A 21,287-nucleotide genomic window follows, 5' to 3' on the forward strand; every position below is an offset into this window, starting at 1 on the left:
CGATCCAGTATGCAGAGGCCGGGGGGATCAGGACAGGTGTCACACGGGAAAATGGTGTCCTTCCTGATCCCCCTGTTACGCCACACTCTGCACTTCTTCTGGGGTCTCCTGTTTTCCAGTGTGGGGGACGTCACCTGGAAAATGTTGCCCTGGTGCGATACGGGGTCCCTCACATCCAGAAGGGCTGGGTCCGCTCCATGGCTGCTAAATATTAGGGCTCTATTACTACTTCTGATATGTTCGGATCGTGCCGCAAGCTACAGGGCAGCGAGGGACCAGAAGAGGGGGTGCTGGTATAAAAGTTATCCCCGTACAGGTGGTAACCTTTATCCAGCAGTGGGAAGATCAGTTCCCGGACGATCTTCCCACTTGTTCCGAGGATGGGGGGGGAGGGGGCATCTGGGGGCTGGATTCGGGTGTCCCTTCCTACATACACTCTAAGGGTATGTGCACACTGCGGAATCGCGACAGATAACCCTTCGTGCATTCCGCAGTTGGCACCCACCGGCGGAGTGATGCAGGCACACGTCTCCACACGTGTCATAGACTCCATTCTATGCACGGGCGGATTCCGCTCTCCGTCCAACATGTTAATTCTTTGGATGGACGATGGAATCCGCCTGTGCATAGAATGGAGTCTATGACACGGGCAGAGACATGCGCCCACATCAGTCCGCCGGCGGGTGCCAGCTGCGGAATGCACAAAGGGTTATCCTTCGCCATTCCGCAGTGTGCACGCACCCTAAATCTGTAAGAGTACCCAGAGGTACGCTCACAGAGTTTGTACAATTTCACGCCATACCGCCATCTCTTATTGGGACGGTACTGGCGGAAAAGATGTGTCTGGGGGGCAACGTATGCTACGCTACCCCCCAGACATGTCACTGGATGATGAGGATGAATGGAGGAAAGAAGGATCCCCCCCATTCATCCTCACTGGCTGTTTCGGTGTCGGAGGCAATAATAACGTATCCCTCTGACGCCGAAAACACCCTGGGGGTCATCTTTATACGGGGATTAGTATATGGGGTATGTAGTGGTGTAGTGTCAAACTTTATTCAATGTAGTGTGGTGTAATGTAGTGTTTTTTACGTGTTTTTTTTTACAGTAAGTATAAAAAAAACCTACGCCAACAAAGGAGTTGCTGATAAATGCCGCACTTATGTGCGGCACTTATCAGCAGACCGTGGCAGTAGGATATAGAAAAAAAACACCCTACGCCAAAAAGGAGGAGTTGCTGATTAGCAGCGCACTTTCGTGCAATGCTGATCAGCACTCAGCGGCGATAGGGTGCGGAAAATAGTAAAAAAAAAAATTTGGAAAAAAAACCAAAACTTTTTCTACATTCTGAACATCCCTGTAGCTGCTGATAAGTGTATTACACATATCAGCCGCTAGGGGGCAGAAGAGCGCAAAATCCGGAAAAAGACGAGGCTGGAGCTGAAAATAGCCGAAAAAAGCCGATGGGGACCGCCGGAAAGAGCCAAAGACCGAATGAGAAGACGGAGGACGCCGCAAACCCGGAAGATGCCGATCAGGACCCCGGGACAGGTGAGTAATGTACAAATACCTGCTCTGGACCCCTCAGCTACCTAGCTGAGGGATCCAGAGCAGGTATTTACTATTTTGGGGGACTCTGATCGCCGTGCCACCGACCCGATCGCCGTGAACGGCCGGCCGTTCACGGGGATCGGGCCGTTGGCACCGTGACCACCATTACTTTTTACAGTAATGGCGGTCGGTGCCGTCCTTTTCCGATCGCCATTTTTCCGATCGCCGCTGAATTGATCAGCCAATAGCGGCGATCGTAAGCCGCTAAGCTAAGAAGCTAAGATGGCCTGCTAAGATTTATAGCAGGCCATCTTCCCCGATCGCTGTGTGCGAACACGCAGCGATCGGGGAAACATCGGGCGTAAATTTACGCCCTGATGCGCTAAGTACCAGGGCGCGAGGGCGTAAGTTTACGCCCGATGTCGTTAAGGGATTAAGAGCGGCTTGTGTACCGTCCCTTTAAGAGTGGCTTGGGTACCGTCCCTTTAAGAGCGGCTTGGGTACCATCCCTGCTACATGGCTGCCTCAGCTGTGCTATTTTACTGACTGACCTCTGCTACTTATAATGGTTAAGATCATTGCTCAGTTACCATGACAATCTTACTTATTTCTGTGAGACAAAATCGTTAAGGACCTTCCATATATTACATCTTCTATTGGCCAATAGTGGACATGTGACTGTGGATGGTGTGATACATTGACTGACAAGACCTTAGATTTCCTATTGGCTGCTATATTTCAGCTATTTGCATATGTGCTGTGATTGGCTGTTAGCGGTTAGAGTGTGGCCATTATTTGCAATGGGCCATTATTTTCTATGGGAAATTCGGGGTGTTTAAACGTAAATTTCTTAAAAACGACAAATCCGATCAAAACGAAAAATAGATAGCACACCACACACCGCCAAGGGCTTTGAAACGCAGTTTGAACAGAGTCTGTGTGCAAAGTGGTTCGGGCTGTATTACGCACAGAAAAATAGCTGGAAGAAGAAGAAGAAACGGAAGAAGAATACAGATTACAATATAGTGCTTTTCAAGCACTATAATAAATATAGTGCACTTTCTAGGTCTGATGAAGGGGATGTTTTTGAGTTATTTTGTTCCTGGATAGTGCTGACCTAGAGTACCACACTTTCTTTTGTTTACTGCTTTTCATTGTTTACTGGCGAAAGCCCATGTTGGGAGCAACCCTTTTTAGTCAGTCACCAGGGCAGTCTATCAGTGTGCTCCTTAATTTTTGCAATACTGCTATCAGTTTTGGATCCGACACCAGGATGTGTGGGACCCCTGTGACAATGGGTGATACACACAAAGCCCAAGAGGCAAAGAGATGAGTACTTCTTCACCTTCTCAAATATTTTTTTTCCTCATTTTTGTCCTTCATTGTTTATATTTAGGGTCCATTTACACAGAAAGATTATCTGACAGATTATCTGCCAAAGATTTAAAGCCAAAGCCAGGAATGGATTTGAAAAGAGGAGAAATTTCAGGCTTTCCTTTATGACCTGATCTCTGTTTATAGTCTGTTTCTGGCTTTGGCTTCAAATCTTTGGCAGATAATCTGTGAGATAATCTTTCTGTGTAAATGGATCCATAGTGGAAAGAACGTTTCACGGTCATCACAGATGGTGATTCTTCAATGTAAGAGCAGAGACTATTGAACTCTCTGACACATGGTGTTGTGCTGCCTGACTTAATACACAAGTTTGAAGAGGGCCTGGATGTTTTTAATTAAAAATATAATATTACAAGTTATAGGTTCTAGATGTTTGGTGACATGATGTTGATCCAGAAATTTATTCTTACTGACATGTTTGGAGTCGGGAAGGAATTAAGAGGGTGATGAGGCAGAAGCTTTTGGAATCTGCCTCATGACGTTTTTTTTTTTTGCCTTCTTCTGCATCAACACAGTAGGGTTATAGGTTAAACTTCATCTACTCTTTTTCTTTTAACCTTATAAACTATGTAACTGTATGTACCTATTTCCCAGTCAGAAACTGTTGGGTGCCTTGCAGGACCACCCACTGTATGTAGTCAGGAATAGTAGAGGTATGTGTTGTTGATCAAGGCACCTCTAAATGACCAGCAGGAATAAAATTATCTTTAGGCACAGTCCACAATTTAGTATTCTTTTAGGTTACTTTTTCTCTTACATTGCTCTTTTTTGCTGTCATTTGGTTCCATGTCACAAATTTTTCCACATCTAGAGTCCACATCCCCCTCTTCGAGATCATATTCCTCTCCTTCACTTAATGGGATCTGCAGGAAGCATAAGTATGAAAAATGTGGCAGGATGGAGAGGTACCTATGAATAATTTGTAACACAGGAAATAAATCTTACTCCTTCAGTCATTGAACCATGAAGTTGATTCTGTTTTAACCATGCAGTCTTATATTGGTCTAGTTTTTGTCCCTTATACCGTACGGATGCCCATCCACAGCCAGATTTCTTGGCAGGGTTTACTAGACGTTTGCAGTGTGTAGCCCATGCACTGGGGGAGTTAAAAGCTTGACCACTCTCCTGCCAAATAATTTTTCCATCTACTAGGAGATCACCAAGAAACTTCCTTCCCTGAAAATAGAAAAAAATTTATGGAATATGTAAGTTATGGTGTATGTCAAATTAAACAGCCTTATTGTACAGCCTTCCTAAATATAATAAAGGGTAACTGGGAGAGAGTTACTTAATGGTCGTATCTCAGTAACGGCCCATTCCGACAATGAAAGTCAGATGACATATCAAGTTATTTTTCATGACAGGTACTATTTTAAACAAACTTCTGGCACGTCATAGCAACGTGTCAAAAGTTTGTACCAATCGGGGTGCTGAAACCCCCACCGACTGTTAGAATGAAGGGGCAGACACACACAGCCCTATGGAACTTACGGTAATCACTGTACCGGAAGTTCCAAAGGGCTCCATTATAATTCTGTTGACTGCTACTTGACTGCAGTGAGACATAGATGAAGAGGCAGAGCGTATGCTGCCGTGCGGATCTGCCCCTTCATAGAAACGATTGCCAGGGGTCTCAGCACCCGGACCCTGCCTGATACAAACTTCAGTGACGCAAACTGAAATGTCGGTATGACATGTCAGAAGTTTTTTAAATGATAGGTACCCTTTAACAAAAGTAAAAGAGAAGTAGGTAAAATGCCCTTAACCCCTTAAGGACCGGGCCAATTTCGTTTTTTGCGTTTTTGTTTTTTCCTCCTTGGGCTTAAAAGGCCATAGCACTTGCAATTTTTCACCTAGAAACCCACATGAGCCCTTATTTTTTGCGCCACTAATTGTACTTTGCAATGACAGGCTAAATTTTTTCATAAAGTTCACTGCAAAACCAGAAAAAAATTCAATGTGTGGTGAAATTGAAAAAAAAAAGCATAAAAAAAAAGCATTTTGTTTATTTGGGGGATATTTGTTTTACGCTGTTCGCCCTGGGGTAAAACTGACTTGTTACATATGTCCGTCAAGTCGTTTACAAGACGATTACAACGATATGTAACATGTATAACTTTTATTGTATCTGATGGCTTGTAAAAAATTCAAACCATTGTTAACAAAAATATGTTCCTTAAAATCGCTCTATTCCTATACGCTTTTATCCTTTGGTCTATGCTGCTGTGTGAGGTGTCATTTCATGCGCCATGATGTGTTCTTTCTATCGGTACCTAGATTGCGCATAGGCGACTTTTTGATCGCTTTTTATTACAATTTTTCTGGATTTGATGCAACCAAAAATGCGCAATTTTGCACTTTGAGATTTTTTTGCGCTTACGCCGTTTATCGTGCAACACCAGGAATGTGAAAAATTAATAATTTGGGCGATTATGCAAGCAGCGATACCAAACATGTTTATTTATTTATTTAGTTATATTTATAACGTGAAAAGGGGGGTGATTCTGACTTTTATTAGGGGAGGGGGCTTTTTATTAATAACACATTTTTTTTCATTTTTTTTTTTATTTTACATTTATACTAGAAGCCCCCCTGGGAAAACTTACTTCATATCTCATCTACTGTTGATTTAGATTTTGATAGTTATAACGACAGTGACACTTTAATGACAACAAGCAATATTTTATCTTATACTTATCCCATCCAGCATAAAAATTAGTAGGGGAATTTACTAACTGCCTCTTAGGTAATGAGGCTCTTATGGCACTGAAGAATGCTGTAATTTTTACTTGTGACCAATGTGTGACTGCTTTATTAAACAGATGTACTTAGGTTTGCAAAAAGTCATAAATGTTTAAGGCTATGTTCACACTACGTGAAAGTACGGGCGTTGTTGCCGATGGCAACAACGGCCGTACTTTTGGCGCGGTGAAACAATGCCTTACTTTCAATGGGATCCTGTCCAGAGTGTATACACATCGTATGCGCTCCAGCAAGGATCCCGTACGGGGCCGGAAATAACTGACATGTCAGTTTTCTGCGGCCGCAATTCAATGAACTGCAGCCGTAGGGAACCCTGTCAGTTCACACTATGAAGCGAGCGGCTCCAGCCGCTTGCTTCATAGTGTGCAGGGGGTAGCTCTGATGCGGGCGCGGGCTGATGCGCCCGCATCAGAGCTCTGCGGCCTGACAGATCATCCGGCCAGTATTTAACCCCTTAAGGACCGGGCCTGAAATGGCCTTAAGGACCGGAGCAAATTTTATGAATTTGACCAGTGTCACTTTATTCATTAATAACTTCGGGATGCTTTTACCTATCCGGCTGATTCTGAGATTGTTTTCTCGTGACATATTGTACTTCACATTTCTTGTAAATTGGAGTCGATACTTATAACGAATCTTTATGAAAAAACCCAAAATAGCGTGAAAAATTGTGAAAAAATGCATTTTTCCAACTTTAAAACTTTTCTGCTTATACAGAAAATAGTTATACCACATAAATTATATATTAAATAGCATTAGCAACATGTCTACTTTATGTTGGCGGCATTTATTAAACTATATTTCATTTTTTTTAGACAATAGGAAGCTTAAAACATTAGCAGCAAATTTCCAAATTTTCAGTAAAATTTCAAAATCAGATATTTTTAGGGAACTGTTCAGGTTAAAAGTGTATTTGAGGGGACTGTGTGTTAGAAAGCCCCACGAAGCACCCCATTTCAGAAACTGCACCCCCTAAACTCTGCAAAAGCACATCCAGAAAGTTTTTTAACCCTTTAGGGGAGTCACAGAAATAAAAGCTAAGTCACAGCGACTTTCAAGCGCCTTCACAGCTGGATTCATATACACCTTTTTTACACCTTGGGGGACTACTGGGACACTTATTATTCTCCCAGACATGCGGACAACCTCAAAGCGGGCATCGGCGGCTGCACGGAGGAAGGTACAGTCTTCTCTCCCCTCGGCCGCAGCAGCACAAGATGGCGCCGATCCTTTCTCGGACTTCCTCCTCAGCGATCTATTTACTGATGTTGGAGCGGAGTGGCAGTCCCCTCCGACATCCAAGCCAGCGGCAAAACATCATGGGGACCGAGCGGACAACCAACAGCCCTCCAAAGCTTCCAGGTGGAGGACCCGGAGGAATAAGACAGCAGGCGCAAACTCCAGCCGGCTTCCCCCAGCGGACATAGGTACCCAGCACTTTGATCCTGCTCCTGCAACAGCGATTTCCCCGATTTATCCTCCCTCCTCCTTGACAGCTGACATGGGCACACGCTCAATCTCTGATCTCTGTCTACCCGAGCTGTTTACAGACAAAGCACCTTCGGCTGAAGCATTGGTTTCTGTCTCCGATGATTCTATGCAGCCTTGGACAGGGGAACCTAATCTCTTGCCACAAGTATCTTCAACCACTCAGAATAACAAAGGGACTGTTAATTTATCTCCTATGGCCCCAGAGTTTCCCAGGAACTGCTGCACAAGTTCTTTGAGCAACAATATTCCCTGCTCTTATCTTCCTCTATCTCCAGCAATGACTCCAGCGTTCTTATTGGGCACCCAGTCTCCTATGCTGAAACCAGATGACACATATACCTCACTTTCTCCACTTTTTGCTGACTTAAAAAGAAGCTCTGATAGGGATCTTGACTCTTTACTGTCTTGCACCCCACAGCTCATTTCCTCTCCTATCAAAGACATGTTTATCACTTTGAGAGACTCTCTCCTAACTGGAATTGACCAGATATTTGCATCCTTTTCTTCTTCGGTGAGAGCGATGGAGGACAGGGCTCTCTTGGCGGAGTCTAAGCTGGATGAGGTGATAGATGCCCACAACTCCCTGTCCGACGCTTACAAAAATCTGGAGGCTGAGTCTGCCCAACTGAGGAACAAGATAATAGCATTGGATGATATTAGCAGGCGCAATAATCTAAAGCTCCGAAACGTGCCAGAATCAGTTACCCCCACGGAACTTCCATCCTACATACAGAAAATTCTTAAATGTGTGTTACCTACCTGTCGCGAACTAACTATCGATTGGGCAAGAAGAATCCCCAGACCGCAGCACCTTCCTCCTACTGCACCTCGAGACATAATAGCCCGGGTCCACTTTCTACATGTTAAGTCGGCATTTTTGGCAGCTACGAGGAGGGGGGAAAAGATTTCGGACGAGCATCAAAACATTATGGTATTTTCGGACCTATCCCCGGAGACCCTCTTGAAACGCAAATCGTTCGCCTATATAACCAAGACTCTTAGAGATAAGTGCATTCCATACAAATGGTTCAACTCAACAAACTTGTTGATCACGCATCAGAATACCAGGCATCCTGTCAACAACCCGGAAGAAGGACTGCAACTGCTGAAAGCTTGGTCCTTGGTGTGAGCTCAGGACTATCCTAATCACTATATTAGTCCCTACTAGGCCGAACTCTATACCCCTCTACCCCCTATAGCGTGTCTGCTCATGTAGCTATAGAACACGCGGTTTTACTGCTTTTACCTGCTACAAATTCCAAGCTTCTCTATGTTAAATGTTAGACTGCTAACGCAGCCTCTGTGTGTGTGTTGTCTTGCTCATGCATTTGTCTGTTTTCCTGCTCCATAAGCTATATATTTTGCTGTTTAACGACTGTTTGTTCATTTGCTGACTTTAACCAATGCGTGTTCATCTCATGACTTTCCGGCAGTAATAACAGAATTTCTCACGTGAATAATAGCAATTGAATTATAACCTGCATTGTATGCCTGCTTTTTTCTCTGTTGCCGTACTTTTTAAGCTACTGATACGTGCTTATCCTCTTGTAATGTTTCCATATGCCTAGTGTACTTGTACTTTACTAGTTTATGCAATATTTGTGTCCCTTTAAAATTTGAAAAATACTTCAATAAAAATTTATTGAAACAGAAATAAAAGCTAAGTGTGTAAGAAATTTGAAAATTTAAATTTTCTGTGCAGAGATTTTATTGTAATCCAATATTTTTCATAATTATAAACCTATTACCAGAGAAATGCACCCCAATATTGATTGCCCCGTTTCTGCAGTTTATAGAAATACCCCATATGTGGCCCTATTGCGCTATTTGACGCAACCACAAGCCTCAGATATAAGGGAGCGCCTAGTGAATTTCAATGGCTCCGTTATTTTTGGTCATTTTTGACTGTACCACTTCAGGTTGGCAGAGGCTCTGGGGTGCCAAAACCTAAAAAACACCCCTAAAGGGACACCATTTAGAAAACTACACCCCTCAAGGAATGTAACAAGGGGTGCGGTGAGCATCTGGACCCCACAGGTGCTTCACAGATTTTCCAAACAATATGGCTTGAAAAAAGACTAAAGTATTTTTTACACTAAAATGTTGTTCTAGCCTTCAATTTTTCATTTTCACAAAGGGATAAAAGGGAAAAAAAAAACACAAAACATGTAGCGCAGTTTCTCCCGAGTACGGAAATACCCCACATGTGGACATAAAGTGCCAAGCGGGCGCAGGACGAGCCTCCAAAGGGAAGGAGCGCCAATTGGCTTTTGGAAGCTGGATTTCACTGGAATGGATTTCAAGGGCCATGTCGCATTTACAGAGCCCTCGTGCTGCCAAGACACTGGAAACCCCCCACAAGTGACCCCATTCTGGAAACTACACCCCTCAAGGAATCTAACAAGGGGTGCAGTGAGCATATGGACCCCACTGGTGACGGGCACAAATGTGGAAAAATGTGACGTGAAAGTGAAAATTTTCATTTTTTCACTTTCATGGCACAAATGTGCCCGTCATCCAGGGGTCCATATCCTCACTGCACCCCTTGTTAGATTCCTTGAGGGGTGCAGTTTCCAGAATGGGGTCACTTGTGGGGGGTTTACAGTGTTTTGGCAGCACAAGGGCTCTGTAAATGCGACATGGCGTTCATCATCCATTCTAGCCAAATCCAACCTCTAAAATCCAAATGGCGCTCCTTCCCTTCAGAGGCTTGCCCTGCACCCACATGGCGCTTTATGTCCACATGTGGGGTATTAACAGACTCGGGGGGAAATTGCTCTACACATTTTGTGTTTTTTTTTCTCTTTTAACCCCTTGTGAAAATGATAAATTCAAGGCTAGACCAACATTATAGTGTAAAAAATTTAATATTTCATTTTCACGCCACATTGTTCCACATTTGTGCCCGTCACCAGTGGGGTCCATATGCTGACTACACCCCTTGTTACATTCCTTGAGGGGTGTAGTTTCCATAATAGGGTCACTTGTGGGGGGTTTAACTGTCTTGGCAACACAGGGGCCTTTTGAATGCAACATGGCCCCTCGAAATCCATTCCATCCAAATCCAGCCGTCAAAAACCAAATGGCGCACCTTCCCTTTGGAGGCTTACCCTGCACCCGCATGGCGCTTTATGTCCACATGTGGGGTATTTCCGTACTCAGGGGAAATTGCTCTACACATTGTGTTTTTTTTTATCTTTTAACCCCTTGTGAAAATGAAAAAATCAAGACAAGATCAATGATTTAGAGTAAAAATTAAAAAAAAAATTACACTAAATATTGGTCTAGCCTTGATTTTTTTCCATTTCCACAAGGGGTTAAAAAAGAAAATGAACACAAAACGTGTAGGGTAGTTTCCCCTGAGTACGAAAATACCCCACATGTGGGCATAATGTGCCATATGGGCACAGGGCAAGTCACCAAAGGGACAGAGCGCCATTTAGAGGCTGGAATGGGGGATGGAGGCCATGTCGCAATTACAAAGCTCCTGTGCTGCCAGAACAGTAGAAACCCCCCAATTCTGGAAACTACACCCCATAAGGAATCTAACAAGGGGTGCAGTGAGCATATGGACCCCACTAGTGATGGGCACATGTGTAGAACATGTGCCGTGAAAATAAAAAATACCATTTTTTTCATTTTCACGTCCCAAATGTGGCCGTCACCAGGGGGCCATATACCCGCTGCCCCACTTGTTAGATTCCTTATGGGGTGTAGTTTCCAGAATGGGGTCACTTGTGGGGGGTTTCTACTGTCCTGGCCGCACAGAGGCTTTGTAATTGCATCATGGCATCCTCTAATGGGAATGGCGGCCATACCTACTTAGCTGGGGAAAAGGGACAATTCTAATTTATTTGGGGGTATTAGGCCAATTATTAGTTTATAAGGTTGAAAATGACAGGTGTCCATCAAATTCAACCTGTGTTGATCCAGAGGAAGGCAAAAACCCCTCGTGAGGCAGACGACAGTAGCCTCATCACAGGGGAAAAATTCCTTCCCGACTCCATAATGGCGATCAGAATAATCCCTGGATCAACGTGACCCCTGAAATAGGAATAAGGGACAGAATTTAGATAATGTAGAACCCCAGTGACCTGTGGTGCGCCTTGGAGCGATCCAGTATACAGAGGCCGGGGGGATCAGGACAGGTGTCACACTGGAAAATGGTGTCCTTCCTGATCCCCCTGTTACCCCACACTCTGCACTTCTTCTGGGGTCTCCCTTTCTCCAGTGTGGGGGACGTCACCTGGAAAATGTTGTCCTGGTGCGATACGGGGTCCTTCATATCCAGAAGTGCTGGGTCCGCTCCATGGCTGCTAAATATTAGGGCTCTATTACTACTTCTGATATGTTCGGATCGTGCCGCAAGCTACAGTAGCTCGGGCAGCGAGGGACCGGAAGAGGGGGTGCTGGTATAAAAGTTATCCCCGTACAGGTGGTAACCTTTATCCAGCAGTGGGAAGATCAGTTCCCGGACGATGTCCCCACTAACTCCGAGGATGGGGGGGGGGAGGGGGCATCTGAGGGCATCTGGGGGCTGGATTCGAGTGTCCCTTCCTTCATACACTCTAAGGGTACGTGCACACTGCGGAATCGCGAAGGATAACCCTTTGTGCATCCCGCAGTTGGCACCCGCCGGCGGACTGATGCAGGCGCACGTCTCCGTCCGTGTCGTAGACTCCATTCTATGCACGGGCGGATTCCGCTCTGCGTCCAACGTGTTGATGGAATGACGGATGATGGAATCCGCCCATGCATAGGATAGAGTCTATGACACGGGCGGAGACGCGCCCCTGCATCAGTCCGCCGGCGGGTGCCAGCTGCGGAATGCACGAAGGGTTATCCTTCGCCATTCCGCAGTGTGCACGTACCCTAAATCTGTAAGTGTACCCTGAGGTACTCTCACAGAGTTTGTAGAATTTCACGCCATACCGTCATCTCTTATTGGGACGGTACTGGCAGAAAAGACGTGTCTGGGGGGCAGTGTACGCTACGCTACCCCCAGACACGTCACTGGATGATGAGGAGGATGAGGATGAATAGAGGAACAAAGGACCCCCCATTCATCCTCACTGGCTGTTTCGGTGTCGGAGGCAATAATAACGTATGCGTCCGATACCGAAAACACCCTGGGGGCCATCTTTATATGGGGATCCATATGGGCCATCTTTATATACGTGTTTTTTACAGTAAGTATACAAAAAAAACCTACGCCAAAAATGGTGTTGCTGATAAATGCCGCACTTATGTTCGGCACTTATCAGCAGACCGTGGCAGTAGGATATAAAAAAAAACCACCCTACGCCAAAAAGGAGGAGTTGCTGATTAGCAGCGCACTTTCGTGCGATGCTGATCAACACTCAGCGGCGATAGGGTGCGGAAAATATTATATAGTATTACACTTATCAGCCGCTAGGGGGCAGCAGAGCGCAAGATCCGAAAATAGACGACGCTGGAGCCGGAAAAATACGAAAAAAGACGACGCTGGAGCCGGAAAAAGCCGATCGGGACTCACGGAAGAAGCCGAAGTCCCGACAAGATGAAGAGGACGCCGGGAACCCGGAAGACGCCGATCAGGACCCCGGGACAGGTGAGTAATGTACAAATACCTGCTCTGGACCCCTCAGCTACCTAGCTGAGGGGTCCGGAGCAGGTATTTATTACTTGTGGGGACTTTGATCGCCGTGAACGGCCGGCCGGCTGGCCGGCCGTTCACGGCGATCGGGACGGTGGTACCGTGACCACCATTACTTTTTACAGTAATGGCGGTCGGTGCCGTCCTCGGACAGCACCGACCGCCATTTTTTTCCGGGTCATCGGGCCACCGATGGCCCGGAAAGGTTCCGATCGCCGCTATGGGCTTATCAGCCAATAGCGGCGATCGTCGGCATGGGGGGGGTTAACAACCCTCCATGCCGACAGGGAGAGATGGCCTGCTATGTATTATAGCAGGCTATCTCCCCCGATCGGGACCCGGCCGGCCGCGGCGCCCGTTTAAAGGGCCGACGTACCGGTACGTCATGGGTCCTTAAGTGACAGTGATCCATGACGTGCCGGTACGTCATGGGTCCTTAAGAGGTTAACCCCACAAAGTCCCCACAAGTAATAAATACCTGCTCCGGACCCCTCAGCTAGGTAGCTGAGGGGTCCAGAGCAGGTATTTGTACATTACTCACCTGTCCCGGGGTCCTGATCGGCGTCTTCCGGGTTCCCGGCGTCCTCTTCATCTTGTCGGGACTTCGGCTTCCTCCGTGAGTCCCGATCGGCTTTTTCCGGCTCCAGCGTCGTCTTTTTTCGTATTTTTCCGGCTCCAGCGTCGTCTAAATTCGGATCTTGCGCTCTGCTGCCTCCTAGCGGCTGATAAGTGTAATACACGTATCAGCCACTACAGGGATGTTCAGAATGTAGTAAAAAAAAATTTTTTTTTCCCAATTTTTTTTTTTCTATTTTCCGCACCCTATCGCCGCTGAGTGTTGATCAGCATCGCACGAAAGTGCGCTGCTAATCAGCAACTCCTCCTTTTTGGCGTAGGGTGGTTTTTTTTTATATCCTACTGCCACGGTCTGCTGATAAGTGCCGAACATAAGTGCGGCATTTATCAGCAACACCATTTTTGGCGTAGGTTTTTTTTGTATACTTACTGTAAAAAACACGTAAAAAAACACTACATTACACCACACTACATTGAATAAAGTTTTACACTACACCACTACATACCCCATATACCAATCCCCATATAAAGATGGCCCCCAGGGTGTTTTCGGTATCGGACGCATACGTTATTATTGCCTCCGACACCGAAACAGCCAGTGAGGATGAATGGGGGGTCCTTCGTTCCTCCATTCATCCTCATCCTCCAGTGACGTGTCTGGGGGTAGCGTAGTGTATGCTGCCTCCCAGACACGTCTTTTCCGCCAGTACCGTCCCAATAAGAGATCACGGTATGGCGTGAAATTCTACAAACTCTGTGAGAGTACCTCAGGGTACACTTACAGATTTAGGGTACGTGCACACTGCGGAATGGCGAAGGATAACCCTTGGTGCATTCCGCAGCTGGCACCCGCCGGCGGACTGATGCAGGGGCGCGTCTCCGCCCGTGTCATAGACTCTATCCTATGCATGGGCGGATTCCATCATCCGTCATTCCATCAACACGTTGGACGCAGAGCGGAATCCGCCCGTGCATAGAATGGAGTCTACGACACGGATGGAGACGTGCGCCTGCATCAGTCCGCCGGCGGGTGCCAACTGCGGAATGCACAAAGGGTTATCCTTCGCGATTCCGCAGTGTGCACGTACCCTTAGAGTGTATGAAGGAAGGGACACTCGAATCCAGCCCCCAGATGCCCACTCCCCCCCCCCATCCTCGGAGTTAGTGGGGACATCGTCCGGGAACTGATCTTCCCACTGCTGGATAAAGGTTACCACCTGTACGGGGATAACTTTTATACCAGCACCCCCTCTTCCGGTCCCTCGCTGCCCGAGCTACTGTAGCTTGCGGCACGATCCGAACATATCAGAAGTAGTAATAGAGCCCTAATATTTAGCAGCCATGGAGCGGCCCCAGCGCTTCTGGATATGAAGGACCCCGTATCGCACCAGGACAACATTTTCCAGGTGACGTCCCCCACACTGGAGAAAGGGAGACCCCAGAAGAAGTGCAGAGTGTGGGGTAACAGGGGGCCCCCTGGCCTCTGCATACTGGATCGCTCCAAGGCGCACCACACGTCACTGGGGTTCTACATTATCTAAATTCTGTCCCTTATTCCTATTTCAGGGGTCACGTTGATCCAGGGATTATTCTGATCGCCATTATGGAGTCGGGAAGGATTTTTTCCCCTGTGATGAGGCTACTGTCGTCTGCCTTACGAGGGTTTTTTGCCTTCCTCTGGATCAACACAGGTTGAGTTTGATGGACACCTGTCATTTTCAACCGTATAAACTAATAATTGGCCTAATACCCCCAAATAAATTAGAATTGTCCCTTTTCCCCAGCTAAATAGGTATGGCCGCCATTCCCATTAGAGGATGCCATGATGCAATTACAAAGCCTCTGTGCGGCCAGGACAGTAGAAACCCCCCACAAGTGACCCCATTCTGGAAACTACACCCCATAAGGAATCTAACAAGTGGGGCAGCGGGTACATGGCCCCCTGGTGACGGCCACATTTGGGACGTGAATATGAAAAAAATTGTATTTTTTATTTTCACGGCACATGTTCTACACATGTGCCCATCACTAGTGGGGTCCATATGCTCACTGCACCCCTTGTTAGATTCCTTATGGGGTGTAGTTTCCAGAATTGGGTCACTTGTGGGGGGTTTCTACTGTTCTGGCAGCACAGGAGCTTTGTAATTGCGACATGGCCTCCATCCCCCATTCCAGCCTCTAAATGGCGCTCTGTCCTTTTGGTGACTTGCCCTGTGCCCATATGGCAAATTATGTCCACATGTGGGGTATTTTCGTACTCAGGGGAAACTACCCTACACATTTTGTGTTCATTTTCTTTTTTAACCCCTTGTGGAAATGGAAAAAAATCAAGGCTAGACCAACATTTAGTGTAATTTTTTTAAAATTTTTACTCTAAATCATTGATCTTGTCTTGATTTTTTCATTTTCACAAGGGGTTAAAAGATAAAAAAAAACACAATGTGTAGAGCAATTTCCCCTGAGTACGGAAATACCCCACATGTGGACATAAAGCGCCATGCGGGTGCAGGGTAAGCCTTCAAAGGGAAGGTGCGCCATTTGGTTTTTGAAGGCTGGATTTGGATGGAATGGATTTCGAGGGGCCATGTTGCATTCAAAAGGCCCCTGTGTTGCCAAGACAGTTAAACCCCCCACAAGTGACCCTATTATGGAAACTACACCCCTCAAGGAATGTAACAAGGGGTGTAGTCAGCATATGGACCCCTCTGGTGACGGGCACAAATGTGGAACAATGTGGCGTGAAAATGAAATATTACATTTTTTACACTATAATGTTGGTCTAGCCTTGAATTTATCATTTTCACAAGGGGTTAAAAGAGAAAAAAAAACACAAAATGTGTAGAGCAATTTCCCCCCGAGTCTGTTAATACCCCACATGTGGACATAAAGCGCCATGTGGGTGCAGGGCAAGCCTCTGAAGGGAAGGAGCGCCATTTGGATTTTAGAGGTTGGATTTGGCTAGAATGGATGATGAACGCCATGTCGCATTTACAGAGCCCTTGTGCTGCCAAAACACTGTAAACCCCCCACAAGTGACCCCATTCTGGAAACTGCACCCCTCAAGGAATCTAACAAGGGGTGCAGTGAGGATATGGACCCCTGGATGACGGGCACATTTGTGCCATGAAAGTGAAAAAATGAAAATTTTCACTTTCACGTCACATTTTTCCACATTTGTGCCCGTCACCAGTGGGGTCCATATGCTCACTGCACCCCTTGTTAGATTCCTTGAGGGGTGTAGTTTCCAGAATGGGGTCACTTGTGGGGGGTTTCCAGTGTCTTGGCAGCACGAGGGCTCTGTAAATGCGACATGGCCCTTGAAATCCATTCCAGTGAAATCCAGCTTCCAAAAGCCAATTGGCGCTCCTTCCCTTTGGAGGCTCGTCCTGCGCCCGCTTGGCACTTTATGTCCACATGTGGGGTATTTCCGTACTCGGGAGAAACTGCGCTACATGTTTTGTGTTTTTTTTTCCCTTTTATCCCTTTGTGAAAATGAAAAATTGAAGGCTAGAACAACATTTTAGTGTAAAAAATACTTTAGTCTTTTTTCAAGCCATATTGTTTGGAAAATCTGTGAAGCACCTGTGGGGTCCAGATGCTCACCGCACCCCTTGTTACATTCCTTGAGGGGTGTAGTTTTCTAAATGGTGTCCCTTTAGGGGTGTTTTTTAGGTTTTGGCACCCCAGAGCCTCTGCCAACCTGAAGTGGTACAGTCAAAAATGACCAAAAATAACGGAGCCATTGAAATTCACTAGGCGCTCCCTTATATCTGAGGCTTGTGGTTGTGTCAAATAGCGCAATAGGGCCACATATGGGGTATTTCTATAAACTGCAGAAACGGGGCAATCAATATTGGGGTGCATTTCTCTTCTAATACGTTTATAATTATGAAAAATATTGGATTACAATAAAATCTCTGCACAGAAAATTAAAATTTTCAAATTTCTTACACACTTAGCTTTTATTTCTGTGACTCCCCTAAAGGGTTAAAAAACTTTCTGGATGTGCTTTTGCAGAGTTTAGGGGGTGCAGTTTCTGAAATGGGGTGCTTCGTGGGGCTTTCTAACACACAGTCCCCTCAAATACACTTTAAGCTGGGTTCACACACTGTATACTTCAGGCAGTATTTGGTCCTCAAGTCAGGTCCTCATAGCAACCAAAACCAGGAGTGGATTGAAAACACAGAAAGGCTCTGTTCACACAATGTTGAAATTTAGTGGATGGCCGTCATATAACGGTAAATAACTGCCATCATTTCAATATAACAGCCGTTGTTTTAAAATAACAGCAAAAATTTGCCATTAAATGACGGCCATCCACTCAATTACAACATTATGTGAACATAGCCTTTCTGTGTTTTCAATCCACTCCTGGTTTTGGTTGCTATACAGCCTCACAAATACAGCCTCAAATATACATAGTGTGAACCCAGCAAACCTGAACAGTTCCCTAAAAATATCTGATTTTGAAATTTTACTGAAAATTTGGAAATTTGCTGCTAATGTTTTAAGCTTCCTATTGTCTAAAAAAAATGAAAGATTGTTTAATAAATGCCGCCAACATAAAGTAGACATGTTGCTAATGCTATTTAATATATAATTTATGTGGTATAACCATTTTCTGTATAAGCAGAAAAGTTTTAAAGTTGGAAAAATGCATTTTTTCACAATTTTTCACGCTATTTTGGTTTTTTTCATAAAGATTCGTTATAAGTATCGACTCCAATTTACAAGAAATGTGAAGTACAATATGTCACGAGAAAACAATCTCAGAATCAGCCGGATAGGTAAAAGCATCCCGAAGTTATTAATGAATAAAGTGACACTGGTCAAATTCATAAAATTTGCTCCGGTCCTTAAGGCCATTTCAGGCCCGGTCCTTAAGGGGTTAAATACCGGCCGCGATGATCCGGGCAGAGACCGGCCGTTCCGTGACCCGGCCGGGGTCACGGAATGGCCGGTCTCTCATGCCGTGTGAACATAGCCTAAATGCGTGCTTTGAGTTATAAGTTCGCACCTAGAATCTCTGAAAGCAACAATTTTAAAGAGGACCTATAGTCAACCACCAAAAAATGTTACTATCATGAAGCAGCTTAGGCTGCTCTGATTACACACCTCTTTACAGTTTATTGATATGTCATACCTTTCCGAAGTTTAGTTTATAGTTTAGTCCAGTTTATAGAGACAACTCGGCACTACAGCTCCTGTTAAAGTAGTGGCAGTGTAGACAATTTCAGTACACGTCTGCGTGGTGCTCAATGATAATAAGATAATCCATGAACATATCAGAGAAGAAGAAAAAGATCAGGCACTCACCCGTTGACGTGTTAGATTTCTTCTTTATTAATATAGAAAAGTCATAAAAACGCAGGGAGAGGGAGCATGGCAAGCGGGTCTCAGCGACGCACGTTTCGTGTCAAACAAACACTTCCTCTAGCTGATGATTGACAGCATCAAGCTGCCTCCCCTGTGGTAAAATACCCCACCCCTATGTGACGTAAAAACACACAGTGAAAGACAACCTACAACATATTAAAACCATTAAAGGAAGACATGCAGCTCATTCTTATCATTAAGGCCAAGAGGACCCACTGCTTCAAAATAGGAAATTAAATAGGCTTCTCTTTGTAACAATCTCTGGTGTCTATCTCCGCCGTCTCTGTTGACAGCTACTCTTTCAAGCCCTGCGAAGCGCAACAGGTTACGATTCCCATTATGCGTTTCTCTCATGTGCGCTATTAACCTTGCAGACCCTTTTCCTGTGACTAGTGAGTGGCAGTGTTCCCTATAGCGTGTTGCCAACTGTCTTTTTGTTTTCCCGATGTAAAATCTTTGTCACGGGCACAACAAGACATACACCACGTAATTACTTCTACAGGTAATTAAATCTTTCACTTTCCACTCTTTTCCTCCTAGTTTTAGATAATTCACAGGCATTATTTTTTCACAGTGTGTGCAACTATAACATTTTTTATTTCCCTTTGGTATATAATCACTCAACCAGGTTTCTCGTCTTTCTGCACTACTTTTACTTTTTAGATTGTCTGCTATGGTCTGATTGCGCTTGTATGTTACTATTGTTTTTAGTCTTGCTCTATCTTTTAGTGTAAGATCACTCTCTATAATATACCAATATTTATTTATAGCTGTCCTGATCTTGGTGTTCATAGGTGTATTGTCAAAGGAAAAACAGAATCTACTTTCTTTCTCTTTATTTTTCTCTCTAGTGGTATACAACAACTGGCTTCTTTGCTTTCTCTCTGCTTTCTTATATGCTGATTCTAGCAACTTCTTAGGATATTCCCTCTCTTCTAATCTGTTTATCAGTTCTTTTGCTTGTCGCTCATACCCTTCTGCTGTACTATTCAATCTTTTTAGTCTTAACAGCTGTCCAAAGGGGATAGCTTTCTTCACTGCCAGAGGGTGGGAACTTTTATAATGTAGCAAAGTGTTGCTCGTGGTTGGCTTCCTGTACCCAGTAGTCACTACAGTGTCATTTTCAATTTTAACTAACACATCTAGGAATTCGAGGGTGCAGTCGCCAAAATTACCAGTAAAGGACATGTTCATGGTGTTGGAGGAGTTCAGGTGCTTGAGAAAGTCGAGAAATTCCTTCTCCGAACCCTCCCACACCATGAACACATCGTCCATGAATCTTAAATAGGACTTTATGTTTATACAATAAGGATTACTTGTAGAAAACACATATCTTTTCTCAAAGATTGCCAGAAACATATTCGCATATGCACACGATACCGGAGTACCCATCACGGTACCAACCAATTGTTGGTACCACTGGTCTTCAAATCTAAATGCATTATTAGTTAAAATGAATGAGAGGGCATCATTAACGAAAGACCTAAAGTCCACTGATTTCTCGGTGTCCCGGAGAAATTCATCGATCGCCTGCACACCCGCATCATGTGGGATGCGAGTGTACAGGCTCTCGACGTAAATGGACACCAGATGGAAACCATCTCTCCACGGGACATTCTCAATGGCTCTAAGGAATTCTCCGGTATCCTTTAAGTAGGACGGAATAGCTGGGAGGAGGGGTCTAAGTAACCAGTCAACATACTTGGAGATTAATTCAGTCGCTGAGCCGATCCCCGCGACAATGGGTCGCCCAGGGGGTCGGCTCAGCGACTTGTGAATCTTCGGCAAGAAGTACCACTTAGGTTTTTTAACTTGTTTAGGGATAAGGCTCTCCGCTGTTTTATTAGTGATTAATCCCTTATCCACTGTCTCTCGCAGCAAACTTCTCAGGCGTTCCATAATTTTTGGTGTAGGATCGTAATCTAATTTTTTATATGTCAGGGAGTCACCTAATTGCCTCTGTGCCTCCACATTGTAATACAGAGTAGACATTACAACTGTAGAGCCCCCCTTATCCGCTTTTCCAATTGTAAGATCTGGCCTGGATTTTAACCATTTCATAGCCCTATTCTCCCTAGGGGTTAAATTAGAGGTTTCTTTGGGATAGATAAGGGTTTTTACTTCATTCATTACTGACTTTGCAAAGAGATCAATAGAACCCCCAGGTTCCAAGGGGGGGCAAAAGGTGGATTTATTGCCCCCCCTGAAAACCTCTGGAAAACTTTCTTCTGACATAGTGATATGGCTAGCTTCCACTTCCATCTCCAAATCTTGTAGGTCTCGAAAACACTCTCTCTCTCTGACTGTGAGGTTCTCTGACATACTAAAACCTAGAGGTCCAATTCTAGCTGGGACCTCGCCCTCAGCAGGTACACTCATAGAGATTTCATGACCTGCTTTAGTAGCAAAATATTTACACAAATTCATCTTACGTATCCCTTTGTATAAATCCACCTCAAATTTTGTATAGTCAAAGTCCTCACAGAGCCCGAAATTGAGA

At 45.0% G+C, this 21,287-nt stretch overlaps 1 protein-coding gene across 1 annotated transcript in view; it reads right to left on the reverse strand.

The window, feature by feature from the left end:
• The window catches only part of MPND (MPN domain containing), a 204,910-nt gene that overhangs the window by 48,983 nt on the left and 134,640 nt on the right, over positions 1 to 21,287 (reverse strand). The window contains exons 3-4 of the mRNA XM_069964537.1: positions 3,892 to 4,122; positions 3,704 to 3,809 (exon numbers count right to left, since the gene is read on the reverse strand). Coding sequence (XP_069820638.1) covers positions 3,704 to 3,809; positions 3,892 to 4,122 — 337 coding nt within the window. The remainder of the gene's footprint in view (positions 1 to 3,703; positions 3,810 to 3,891; positions 4,123 to 21,287) is intronic.

The sequence above is a fragment of the Dendropsophus ebraccatus genome, chromosome 3, assembly GCF_027789765.1.
Source record: "Dendropsophus ebraccatus isolate aDenEbr1 chromosome 3, aDenEbr1.pat, whole genome shotgun sequence".
NCBI lineage: Eukaryota > Metazoa > Chordata > Amphibia > Anura > Hylidae > Dendropsophus > Dendropsophus ebraccatus.